This window comes from Mesitornis unicolor, unplaced genomic scaffold (assembly GCF_000695765.1).
Source record: "Mesitornis unicolor isolate BGI_N332 unplaced genomic scaffold, ASM69576v1 scaffold11597, whole genome shotgun sequence".
NCBI lineage: Eukaryota > Metazoa > Chordata > Aves > Mesitornithiformes > Mesitornithidae > Mesitornis > Mesitornis unicolor.
In genome coordinates, this window is record NW_010194435.1 from 4,202 (window position 1) to 17,195 (window position 12,994).

The 12,994-nt window shown below is 45.2% G+C and overlaps 1 protein-coding gene across 1 annotated transcript in view; it reads left to right on the top strand.

Annotated features, from left to right (window-relative positions):
* The first annotated feature begins 693 nt into the window (after positions 1-693).
* TMCO1 (transmembrane and coiled-coil domains 1) overlaps positions 694-12,994 on the top strand; it is a 19,637-nt gene continuing 7,336 nt past the window's right edge. The window contains exons 1-5 of the mRNA XM_010187799.1: positions 694-812; positions 2,079-2,156; positions 6,161-6,220; positions 9,797-9,843; positions 10,455-10,522. Coding sequence (XP_010186101.1) covers positions 743-812; positions 2,079-2,156; positions 6,161-6,220; positions 9,797-9,843; positions 10,455-10,522 — 323 coding nt within the window. The 5' untranslated portion in view covers positions 694-742. The remainder of the gene's footprint in view (positions 813-2,078; positions 2,157-6,160; positions 6,221-9,796; positions 9,844-10,454; positions 10,523-12,994) is intronic.

Sequence of the window (12,994 nt, forward strand, 5' to 3'; positions counted from 1 at the left end):
CCCTGCTTCCAGCCTTTGGAATTACTGAATGCAGTACTCTGCTGCTGGCTGGACGAGGAGACAGCAGGCCAGCAAAAACCCCAGCAATGGGTGGGCAACGGTGTTTGTAAGTATTTGATCCTGACAATGCCTCCCGTCGCTATGCACTAACAGGATATTCGTGGCATTTGCAAATTAACCCAGGACGTAATTTTAGAATCCAGGATGGCTGCTCCATGCAACCCGTTGGTGACTGGTGGGAATACTCAACAAAAACAAATGCTCACGCATCTTCCTCTGGAAGTGGCCTCGGAAGGAGCCCTGTGGGGCACCATGGACCGGCGAGACACCAGGAGGGCAGCACTGACAGCAGAAACCCCCCCCAGAACAAAGTGTGTAGGACTCGAGGGGGTTCTGAGGCAGGAGGACGACCCCCACAGCACCCCACAGCACCACGGACCCACACGGCCATGACGGCCCAGGCCGCGCTCCCTCAGCCCAGCGGGAGGGGCGGGGCCCTGCTGCCAGCATTGACAGCCGCCTCAGCCAATCAGAGCAGCACCTGTCCGCGCTTTCCCGCTCTTCGCTCTTCCCGCGGCTCCTCTCCCAGAGCCGCGGCGATTGGTCGACGTCGCTTCCGGAAGTGTGGGCGCTCGCTTCCGGCCGTTGCTACGCGACGTGGCTCCACGGGAGCTTCCGGGTGGCGGAATCTATTTCCGGGAGCGCAGCGGCATTACTGGGGTAGGGGGGTGGTGGCACGACCATGAGCACCATGTTTGCTGACACTCTCCTCATCGTCTTCATCTCCGTGTGCACTGCGCTGCTGGCCGAGGGTGAGTGCCGGGCCACCGCCGGGCGGGTTGCTGTGTTTTCCCCCCTGTGGGGCCTGGTGCAGTGGGGAGGCCTTGGAGCCGGTCCCAGCCTGGTGGTACCGTCCGCGGGAGGCACGGGGAGGGCCTGGGATGGCTGGGAGGGGGCTGGCAGGGGGCGGCCGCTTGTCAGCTGTGGCTGAGCGCTGGGAGGGCGCGGGTTAAAGGATAAGAGTGGGGTCACCGGAGCAGGGGTGGGCGGAACAGAAGGGACAGCGGGTGTTGGAGGAAAAGCGGGATAGTGAGGGTGGGAAGACGAGTTCCTCGATGCCACTGAAGACTGACGCCCAACCTTAAGCGGTGGGGTGTTGAAATAGGTGCAGCTTTTTAAAGACAAGTTGGATCGATACCTTTTGGTGTAGTCAAAGTCGGAGGCTCCTCCCTCTTCTTGGCACTGAGCTATATTCCAAAATCTCCTTCGTACCAGAACTGCAAGGCACCATCTTTGGGCATTCAAGGGCAGGGAGAGTTCCCTGTGGAATATGATACTGCTTTTTAGGAGCCGTACTGCGTTGCGTTTGGGGTTATGTGGTGTATGCACCAGCTGCCTTTCACAGCACAAAGCTGTGTTGACCTCAGAAACTTCCACAGGCTTTCCTGCAGCTGGTGGTCACTGAGTCTCGATAACACAGTCCTGTTGTCATAGTGAAGCCAAAAAAAGGTCTAAAAGCTTTGTGTAGGAGCTCCGATTAAAGTGTTTATAAACCACTGGTTTTGCACTTGTGGCACAACTCATTTTCATCATATTTATGTGCAAGGAGTCAGACTAGAGAATCTCTTGAGGTCTCTTCTAGCCTAATGTCTCTATTTGCCTCTTCAAAATGTCAGGGCAGGTCCTGGTAGGAGCAGGGATTATTCTTTGAGCCTTAATTAGGTGCTGTAAATATGCAGAATGCACATAAATCAGTCAACTCCTGATTTCAAGGTGAGCAACCACTGATGAATACGAGCATGAAGGAACTGAATGAGCCCCACAGAACAACAGTGGTCAGTAGGATAACCAGTAACTTCTAAAGACTTCTAAATTTTATAGGCACTATTGCTACATGGGACTTGAGAAGGGGATTTGGAGGGATGTGATGATACAGCGTGGCAGTGGTTTGTGGTACCTTTGCTGTATTATAATGTTTTATATAATGTGTATTTTTTGCGTATGTACTCACTAACTTGTGTCCCTGTTATTGCAAGAAGTCTTTACTTATCTGGTTACTTACTGCGTATTTGTTTCAGGTATAACTTGGGTGCTGGTGTACCGAACAGACAAATACAAGAGATTAAAGGCTGAAGTGGAAAAACAGAGCAAGAAATGTAAGTACTTTTTAGACATTAGAGAGCTCGTCTTGCTGCTTGTGCAGAAGTCAAATTGAATAGAGTCTGTGCTCTGAGAAATTACTGCTGCCCCTCCTGCTAAGGGAGAGAACTTTCTTCAGCTTGGATTTCACAGGAGCCTAATTTTAAAAGTTACACAAATCTGCACCGAGAGGACTTATTTCTGTCCTTAATTCTTGTGTTTTGCTGGGGAGAAGGTTAGTACAACAACCTGTTGCGTTGTCTGAATTGCCCCTCCTCTTAACAGAGGATGGGAGGGAGTGAGAGATCAGTACTGGCGTATTTTTTTCTGAATGTGAGTAGCCAGTGTCTGTATATGTAGACTCCTTTAGATGCCTGAAATAAGTTCAGAGATTCATCTTCTGCTTTTCAAAGGCTGTGGAGAATTTGAAATCTGCAGTAAGAAAGAACTGGGGCTGAATAATGAATACGGTGGGAGGAAAGCATTTTATGTAAAGGGTAAAAGTGATGATTAATAGTGGGGGATGAGTAAAGACAAAGTCATGACAGAAGGGTTTGAGCTATCAGCTGATATAAAAACAAACTATACTAGCATACACTGGAAACAAATAGAATTGATTAGGAAAAAAAGTAGAAGGTTACTTCCTCAGAGAGGGGATCTGAGAGGCCTGGGAGGGGCTGAACAAAGGACAAGGGAGAAAGGGAGCTGAGGGGGAGTAGTCAGAAGATGTGTGTTGGATATTAAGAGGAATGGTAAACAGGAGGATATGAGCATGGAGTGTTTCAATGGACTTGTCTGTATCAGAAGCCAAAGAGCAGAGAAGTTCAGCTGACCTTTCAATTATATGCACCATACACAAGTAGCTACAGTAAGAGACAGCACACAACAGCTGGGGCAAAACCTGGGCTGGTTTTACCTTGAAAAATGTTTCATTGTGATGTTAGCACTCCTAGTGCACGAGAGACCAATATTATCAAAGCGTGCTCAGAATCACAGAATCGCTCGGTTGGAAAAGCCCTCTGAGATCATCCCGTCCAACCGCTCCTGTCTACCCCCTAAACCATATCCTTAAGTCCCCCATCTACCCGCTCCTTAAACACATCCAGGGATGGTGACTCCACCAGCTCCCTGGGCAGCCTGTGCCAGCTTCTGATGACCCTCTCAGTAAAGAACTTCCTCCTTAGCTCTAACCTGAACCTCCCTTGGCACAGCTTGGTGCTGTTTCCCCTTGTTCTATCCCCCATCACCTGGGAGAAGAGCCCAGCCCCCACCTCTCTACAACCTCCCTTGAGGCAGTTGTAGGTGGTGATGAGGTCTCCCCTCAGCCTTCTCTTCTCCAGGCTAAACAAGCCCAGTTCCCTCAGCCGCTCCTCATCAGGCTTGTTCTCCAGAGCCCTCCCCATCCTTGTGGCTCTTCTCTGAACACGCTCCAGAATCTCAACATCTTTCTTCTAGTGAGGGGCCCAGAACTGAACACAGCACTCGAGGTGCGGCCTCACCAGTGCTGAGTACAGGGGGATGATCACCTCCCTGGACCTGCTGGTCACACTGTTTTTTTTCTCTCCAGTCTATCTTATTCCAGCCTTCCCCTGAGCAAAATAAACTGAAGAGCTGAAGTGCAGTCATGCTTGTGTTAGAGCCCCTAAGTTAAGGGCTTTGTCATCACAGCAGGATCAGATGGGGTTTGCATCTTGGCATGCCTCTCTTTAATCCCACTTGGCTGACAAAAATGTGTAGGGTAGAATTTGCCCCAGAAAAGCAAATCAGAGAAGCAGTTGAAACCCAGCTGAAAACTTAATGTCCTTGTGTGTTTGTGCTGTGGAGCTCCAAAAGCAGTTAGCAGGCTTTAATCTTTGGAGCTTGATGATTGCTGTAAGAGTTTAGTGCTGTTTGTTTTTTATAGCTCTCATGATATCTAAGCTATAATTGGTGAAGGGAAAGCTGTGAGGTTCATGCATCTCATTTAGTGTCTGACCTTCTTGTTTGATTTCCCACACCCAACAGAGGTGGTGGTGGGGAAGTAAAATAGAATAAGGAAGAGCTAAAAATTCAGCTTTGGTTTTTTTTTTTGCTCCCTCCTGTGCTCAGGACAGCTGGCTGACCTGATGGCTTACAGACAACTTGCAAAGTAGACCACTTGAGCCACACCTTTCAACTGTTATCTAACACATCTCAAACAGGAAAAAACACATTCGAGGTCTTTAAGCTCTCCCATGAGAGTCCTAGCAATCCTTAGGATCTGCAAAAACAAACGGGCCAAGTAGTGTGCTTGAGCAGACGATGTTACTCACTGTCCTTAGTTTCATCTCTTCCTGTCCTCTGGTTTCTATTGAGAGGCACAGCGTTGTCAGAGACTGCTGCAAAGATTATAATAAGTGTTCTGAGTGGTAAATTTGCAAGGCTGAGGACTGTCTCTAGAATTGCTGCCATGTTGTCCTGTATGTTCCCACGGACAGACTTGTGAGACTGCCTGGCAGTTGTGTTTTGCTCGAACCATGAAGGAATTTGGGCCATAGAGTTCCTCTGTGTTGGCTCATGCTCTGTAGCTCTGTCTGGAGTGAAGCCGGGGTCTGAAGGAGCCCTCTTGTTAGGGCTGGGAGCAGCAAGTAGGCCTGAAAAGAGCCAAAGTTTCCTCCAGTTGTGTCTAGAGTTGGAGGCCATGGGGTTATGTGGACTGGGGTTGGGATGGACTGATTGGGATCCCCCAGCTGGATTTGGCACAAGAAAGGTTATGGAGAGAGCATCCTGTGAGCACTGAGTGTGTTGTGTCATCTGGCACTTCTGTCCAGCATTCCCTCTGAGGAGACTTCCCTGTTTTTTCTCCTTGTGCTAGCCTGCCTGTCAGAGATGTGCTTATTCTTTGGAAAAAACTAATTGTCTTACCACATTACCATGAAAGAGAGAATGTTGAGATATCTCGTCTGGGCTAGTGTGGTTTTCTTAGCAGTTGTGACTGACTCGCGTATCACAGGCATTTCAGAAGGCAGCAGTACAAATCCTTACGAGATTTGAAGGCTGCCTCTCTTTTCTTAACCTGTACTTTGAAGTGAAGGCTAGAAGATCTGTGCTGAGCTAGTACTTCATGTGGACAAGAGTCTTAATGCTCAGGTCTCTAAGCTGATTCTGTAAGACAACAAGGAGCCAAATCAGTTCCTTAGTGAAGTAGATATGGTACAGGTACATTGAATTCAGAGTAGAAAGGTCTGCTATCTGTTGTTAGACCATAGTCATGCCTTATCATCCTTGCTTCTTGTAGTACTCTTACTATAGTTCTTAAATTAAAATTTCTCATACTTCCTGGAAAAGCTGCTCTTGCTGTCAGCAGAAGAGCGTTTGCAGATGAGCAGCCCATTTACTGTGTTGTGAGTTCACTACGTTAGCCTCTTTTGCTGCAGTGGTAGTTGTTAACAGATGCTTGGTGAGTGTCTGATTTGGTGTTTGAGTAACTTTGAGCTTAGGGTCCTACTTTAAAAATGTTGGAAATTCTCCAGTGCTAATTAATTGAAGAATGGAGAGGCTGTGGCTGACTGCTTGGACAGCATTTCCCCTGAGAATGCCTGCCTCTGAAGAAGGGATGTACGAGAACACAGGCTTTCCTGTATTCTGCTTCCCACTGCAGATAATCGGGAGCAGAACTTGCCACAAAGCTCTTTTCATTACACTTGCTGAATCAAAAGTACTGTCTAGTACTAATAACAAATCAGCAAGGATCATCTGAGCCAAAGTTGTCCCCAAACTGCTCAGTTAACAATGTAATGGGCTCTTGACAGAGCTTCAAATTAACCTGTTAAATATTCTGGTAGCTCATCCAGGGATTTGAAATTCTTTTTTCATTATTTTTAAGTGTTTGGTGGAGTCACCCTTGGTGGTTTATAACTTGTAGATTCTGAATATGTTCTTAGTCATGCTCAGGTTCCTTTTGTGCCCCTGTTCTTGAAAGGAATAAAATGTTTGGTTTGGTGTGTGGGGTGGTGGTATCCCTATGCAGAAATGATGGAATATCTTTGTTTTCACTTGGCAGTGGAAAAGAAGAAGGAAACAATAACTGAATCAGCAGGCCGACAGCAGAAAAAGAAAATAGGTAAGACTGGGAGATGAGTGTGGTGCCCCAAGAATGCGGGAATGTTGAGAAACTTCCTCAAGTGATTATCCTTTCCTTCCTTTCAAAACAAGGTATTTGAAGTGGGACTAGAGCTGGTTCTTGGCCTGATGATTAGAATATGGACACTTCTGCCTTACTCTTCCAAGCAGGAGACATCTGGCCTCCTGATGGCTTTAGTCAAATGCAGAGGAGGGCAACACCACTGAGAGGAGCAGCACTTCTTGCTGAACTGGTTGCCTATCTCTCCGACTTGAGCCTTTATACCCATGACTGTTATTAACTTCTGTTGTCAAAGGTCTTTGCTGCAGTGCACTGTCAGCTTGCAATAGCTATACAAGTATATGATTGTGGTTTTTGGACCTTTTATTTATTGTTTTCCTCAGAGCTGAAAGTGTTTGCATCTTAACTGTAACTGCACTTAGATTTATTTCAAGTTTAAGAAATAAGTCTTGCTCAATTTGAGGTAGTGATTTATTTTTCCGTTCTTTTTCATTGCCAATAAACTGAAATCTTTCTGGGTAAAGTTAACTCTTCAAGTACTGAACTATGCAAGAACAAAGTGGTAGATGTTTAATGGTCGTGAGCTTTAGAAAGTTCTGTTATCTGCAGGACTCTAAAGTAAAACATGCAGCACAGCTCAGTTAAATTATTACAGAAACTGTGGCAGGAACACTTCTGAGAGCTCCTGGGAGGTGGTTTCCTCATTCCTCTGTAACACCAGGTAGCTGGATCTGTACAAAGCTTGGGAATAATTATAAACATATCTTCAAACAGTTCTTCCTAGGTATAAAACCTGTTATCGTTAGACTCTTGAAGGGACAGGAGCCAAAATTCTTCCTTGTGCATTTTCAGTTCTTAGTCTTGAATAATCCCTGTATGAGATGAATGCTACTTGGTGGATAGGGCAACTTTTTAAGGTTTTGTGCTGTTGTTCCTTATGGTCACTTTTGAACGTGTAGCAATGACTTTTTGCAGGGCACCATCCGAGCTGTGTTCCTAGCAGAGAATATTTAACTTGTGCTTGGACTAAACTAATAAACAGCAGAATCTGAGGAATTCAGGTGCTCCACCATTTTTTATATACACTGAAATAATCTTGTTTTGCCAATGAAAAACAAAGCACAAAGGGTCTAAGAACACAGCTTAGGAAATGACCACTATTTTGTTTGCTGTGATGCTTGCTGGCCAAGCCTAAGGTACTGAGACTGATATTTTTTTTTCTTGAAAGTGCTGCATAACTTCGATGTCTCATTTGTTTTTAGACTAAGCTGAATTCTTAATGTTTCTGAAAAATCAGGCTCTAAATGTCAAGCTGGGCATCCCAAAAATGACTCAGAACTGTGAACTGCTTTGGAAATCCCTGATCCCAGTAGCACTGGATTTCAAATCTTTCTGCAAGGTGTAGCATTGTTGCGACAGCAAACTTACTCGTGTTGGAATTCCTTTAAATTCTATCATTCTAGTTAAGAAAGATAAAATAAAAATACAATTAAAAAATGAGTTGAGGCTTTACAGGTAAGTCACAGCCCTGGTACAGACCTGCCTCAGTTGCCGTTTGTTTTGTGCACAGAATAAGGCAGGAGGTGTGTGTGTGGTAATCCTTGGTTATGTGAGGGATGAATTGTCCATATGTGCAAGGAGTTAGGGTGGGAGTTGCATGGGAAGGCTTAATTTGGTGTTTCTTCCTTATCAAAATTAAGTGTAAAGTGAACCAACTTCAGTCACATTGTCTAAATCACCTTTCACGCTGCTGGAGCAGGACACTTTTAACATCACAGTGCAGTCTTCTGTCCTTTCAGATTAAGAAGTGCTGTCAGCTTAAACTTTGCCACTGCTTTCTGCAGCCATGTGTCCCTAGAAGAAAAGACAGTGATGTTCCCAGGAGCCTGCAGGAGTGCTGGGTAGACAACAAAGCAACAAAAAACCCTCCCCAAGAAACCACCAATGCTCGCAAATAATATTACTGCTATATCCGTCTATCCTCGTGGTTAGAATTCCAGTGAGCAGAACAAGATGATTTTGAACTCCAGGGTGCTGCTTTCTGACGCAGTCCTTTTTCTCTGTGTCTCTACCCATCTGTATAGCAAAGTACTTAAGGAGTGCTTGTATGGCTTGGGCAGGAATAGACCATTTATGTAAGGTAGTAGGTTGCTCAGAGCCTGTTTGTTTTGAGTTTGTAGAAAGAGGTGAGAAACAGGTCGGGTGTTTCAGGCAATCCGCGCTGTGTTCTTTGTTGCTATGTAACATTTAGCTCATCTAAATAGATGGTTAGTTATGTAGCAGAGGGAAAAAACAAGTATTTGTGCCAAATGCAATTCCTAAAGAGCTGGCCTGTGGTTGCTGAAATGTCCCAGAACAAAACTCTCCACCTGGGTCAGGAAGCAGGTGTTTGGAAAGTTCCTGCCAGAGGGGATGGTTTGGATAGGAGCAACTGAAAACAGCGATGAGGATTCTAAGAAAGAAGATACGGGTGTTGCTATTGCTTTTCAGAATGCTTGCTGCAAGTCTGTGTTTAGCAGGGGCTTTGAAAGAGCACTGCTGAGCTTTGTGCTGTGGGCCTCTTGTACTGAAACCTCAGCAGGGATCCACTGGACAGCTCACGTGCTGGGTAGGTTTTGACAGTCCTGCTGCATCCCTCCTCTCTTTGCTCACACTGTTGTTTGGATATTTCTTCATCATCCACATACTTAGTTCAACTGGGTGTTGTTTCCAAGCCCTGGCTGCCTGTTTGGATCCTCTGTTTCAGAGAAGCACAGTAAGCAAGGGATGATGGGGTCATGGGACAAGAAAGGTGGCGGGTGGTGGATAATGCTCCAGGTCAAAGCAGCCTTCCAAGCAGGGGCATGAAAAAATGCCCTCTTGGGAAAACTGGGCATCTTTGAAGCTTGTGGTGACATAAGTAACAGACTAAACTTCCAAAACAGTATTTTCAAGTATTCTTTTGCAAAGCATAGTAGTACACACATTATCAGAATTCATGGAGGAAGTGTTTTTCCTCTTTGGAGGAATCTTCTAGGTGTGACAAGGGTCCATAATTCATTACTAAGAGCAGCAGGATGTTAGCCTTGCTGAGGTGCAGCTCCTGGCTCTGTGTGTGGTTTCAGTGTCCAAAATGAAATGACACCTCCCAAATTAAATCCTTCCTTATATAATGTGTTTATAATGGTGAGCCTGGTGTGCAGCAAATCGAGACTGGTCTCTTTCAGAAGTGTGACAGAGAGGCACTGTCTGTTTCCTGGTGACATTGTCCATGCTACTGTGTTAGCTGGTTGAGTCAGCAAATTTGACATTCTGGGCATTTCTTTCAAAAGTGCTGAACGTGTAATTCTGGCCGCCTCTCCTTGTGCCTGCTTTGCTGCATGTTGGTGTGGCGGAGAAACAGTTGGCAGTGTGCAGTTTTTCACTTTCTACTCTGTGGCATAGAGAGCTGGAGTTGGTTTTGGAAGTGTTCCTTGTTTGGAGAGCCAAGAAGGTTAAGTCTTCCTGGAAATGAAAACGCTGTGGTTTCTAGGTTGGTGTAACTGATTATAACTGTTGTTGGTTTTGTCTTTCCAGAGAGACAAGAAGAGAAACTGAAGAATAACAACAGAGACTTGTCAATGGTAAGAAAATTAAAGCCAGTTCCCGGCTGCTGAAGATTGCAGTCGGCTTTTTAGCAGAAAGACTTTGTTCGGTTGGCAGACATAGCAGCTTTTCCTCCGGACAGGTCCTCTTGGATTATCTCTTAATAGCTACAGATTCTAGTATGAGACAGAGTTCTCCAGCAGTTACTGCCTCATCTAATGCCCAACCTTAGCTATTTTTCATCTTTGTAAGTGCCCATGATGTTTTCAAAGTAGAATCAATTTGACTGACTTCCTCCTGTAAGTTCTGTCTTCATCATGATCCCCTGCTGATTGGTTGTACGGGCTTAAGGGAAAAACCCATCCCGTGGAAGGTAACAGGACAATTCTTGAGCACTTTTTTTTCTGTCCCTGAAGCAGCTTTTCAAATCAGTGGTCCACTCTGTGTCTGCCTTTGTGCCCAGCTGTTGACCAAACTTCTCTTTAGGAGTTCTTCAATCACTTTTACGATCCCTCCAGCCTTCTGGGTCATCTTTTTTTTCCCCATTCTAGATTCCAATGATGTTGTACAGAGTCTATTCTTAAGGATGTGAGGCCATTATTCCTCAGTGTAGACATGTTTTGATTCTCTCTGACCTTTCTCCTTGCAGGTTAGGATGAAATCCATGTTTGCCATTGGCTTCTGCTTCACTGCCTTGATGGGAATGTTTAACTCTATGTAAGTATCAACTTTCTGGATTTTTCTTACATTTTCATGGTGCTTATATTTTCCACCTTCCCTCTATCACTAGAAGTGTTACAGTGACAGAGTCCTTCCAAGAACTGTAACTAATCTATAAAATGAATCAATATTTGATATGAAGATACGTTTGGTCACCATATGCATGTTCTGCTCAAGAGGGAACATGAATGCAATCAAATTGAATAAATTGCATTTCATCACGACACTGCTTTTGCCATCCTTTCTGCTTGGGAACATTGTGATTAGGGCAAGTTTGGTAGATGTCAAGCAAGCAGCTACAGTCTTCAGTTTCTCTGGCTCTGCTCTAATAGTGTGACCAAAGAATGCTCTTGCAAGCAAAACTGGGTCACCTCCTTTGCCCTTAATAATGAATTATAATTGCAGTTTGTTGTTGCCCTGCTTAAGGTGATCAGAATCAAGATATTAACGGATTGAGACATGGGCTCTAATCTTCTTTTGCTTTAAAAATTACCTGGAATAGGTCTAGTTTAAAAAACAACCAAAAAAACACTTTAAAAACTTGATTCCATCCTGAAATGTGAGCTTTCCATTGGCTGTTAAATCTGAAGATGACATAAACATGGTTAGTATAACCTTCAGGAGGCTGCTTAATATCTCAGCAATATACTTGTCCTGCAAACAGAATTTTATGGGCACCAAAAACCTTTGACCTCTGTGCTGGAAGTTCCCAGGATACAGTCAATTGTTATTTTTCCTGTACATCTGTGGGTGGATAAATTGCAAACGGGGGGTAATCTAATAACAGAAGTGCCACTGTGTAGACTATTCATTCAGCTTAGTCAGACTTCAGCATCTAGCATTCTCTGAAATGCTGTGAAACTAAGCAGAGGAACACAGCCCTAAAGGACTTGAAAATTTGGGTACAGTCTTGAGTCTCATTTAACTGCAGCCCTTAGCAGAGGTTGAGGTGCATCGTGAGTCGTGTGCCCAGCAACATAGTGTCTGGGGGGGGAACATGCAGTGCTCCACCTGAGGCATTCAAGTGCTTGCTTAGCTCTTTGGGTGCAATACAAACACCACTGCCACCTCTGGCCCTGAAACAAGCTGAAAAACACTAAAAAATCCAGCCCTACTCTGTCCACTTTCCTAGAGTGGGAAGAGGCAGTCCCCTGAAACAAGCTGAAAAACACTAAAAAAATCCAGCCCTACTGTCCACTTTCCTAGAGTGGGAAGAGGCAGTTTAGAGTTTGCTGTGACTGACAAGTGTTATAGGACTGTAAATCCTGTGTGGCTCTTCCTTCCATAGATATTAACCTAAAAATCAGTTTATTAGTTTCTCCTCCTTTGAGACCACCAAATTTACTTGTCTTGTTCATCTTTTGAGGATTACTGCCCACAGAGACCATGCTACAAGCCATAGAGTTGACACGAAGCTTTTGGGCCTATCTTTCCTTTAACTGCCTCTTTCTTGAGAGGGAACCTGAATGTGAACAGCAGGAGTATCCAGACAGCTCACTGATTGTTCCAATTTAAATGGCTTTCTTGCTGGTAGCTGAGGCTATTGAATTGAAAATCTGAAGATGTGGCTGTCTTGCCATTAGGGCTAGATAGTTAAATGTTTACTCCTGGCCTCAGTCAAGGTAGCTGGTGCATCTGTATCTGAATGGTAGCTTTGATGGTTTGTGCTTGTGCTGTTTGAAGCTGATAAAATGGTTTGATGGAGCTGGTTCTCACATGTCATTCTCTTGACATAGCATAAAAAGCCCCTGCTTTCTCAGGGGAGTACTTCAGTTATGAATTCAGCAGGCTCTTAAGCTTCCTCTAGGAAGCTGTTACTGCCAGGTCATCCGTGGATGTGCTGTGGGTGTGGTTGGAAGAGGGTGGCTGACACCTGCAGTGGCTGTAGCCTCATTTGCTTGCCTTTCCTGTTCTTGAGGGAGTTCATTGCTCTGGGGGACAAAAGGAGCAGGAATTGCATGGAAGTAGCATGATGTGCCACCCTTTGGACAAGTGCTATGCAGATGCTGCTGCTCTGTGGCTGGGCACCTCATCTTTGCCAAGTGCCAGGTTAGCCATCATGGAAATTCCTGTGATGACTGGCTCTTCCTCAGAGTGTCAGTAGTAACGGGGCAGCAGGGTGGACCATGCTGGAGGGATATGCAAGTGTCAAGAAGGCTGATTTAAAGCCAAAGAGCAGAATGCTATGCTGAAGATAAGCAGCTGAATGACTGCTGTGGCTTAAAAAGTACACTAGGGCAGTGAGATGTGTAGCGGTGGTGGCCCCCAAGCAAATGGGGTTTTTCCTGGGAGAGAAATTAGCTTCTGTGTGTCTCAGCTTTCTCTTGCTGGAAACTTGAATGCAATCAATTCTCTTACTCTAGGAGTTGTGTGTTTCAGTACTCCTTCATGATAACTCTGAAAACCTGCTGGAATTAAAAGCAGGTACCTTGGGATGCTACTGCTGAAGAACTTGTCATTCTCACAGCA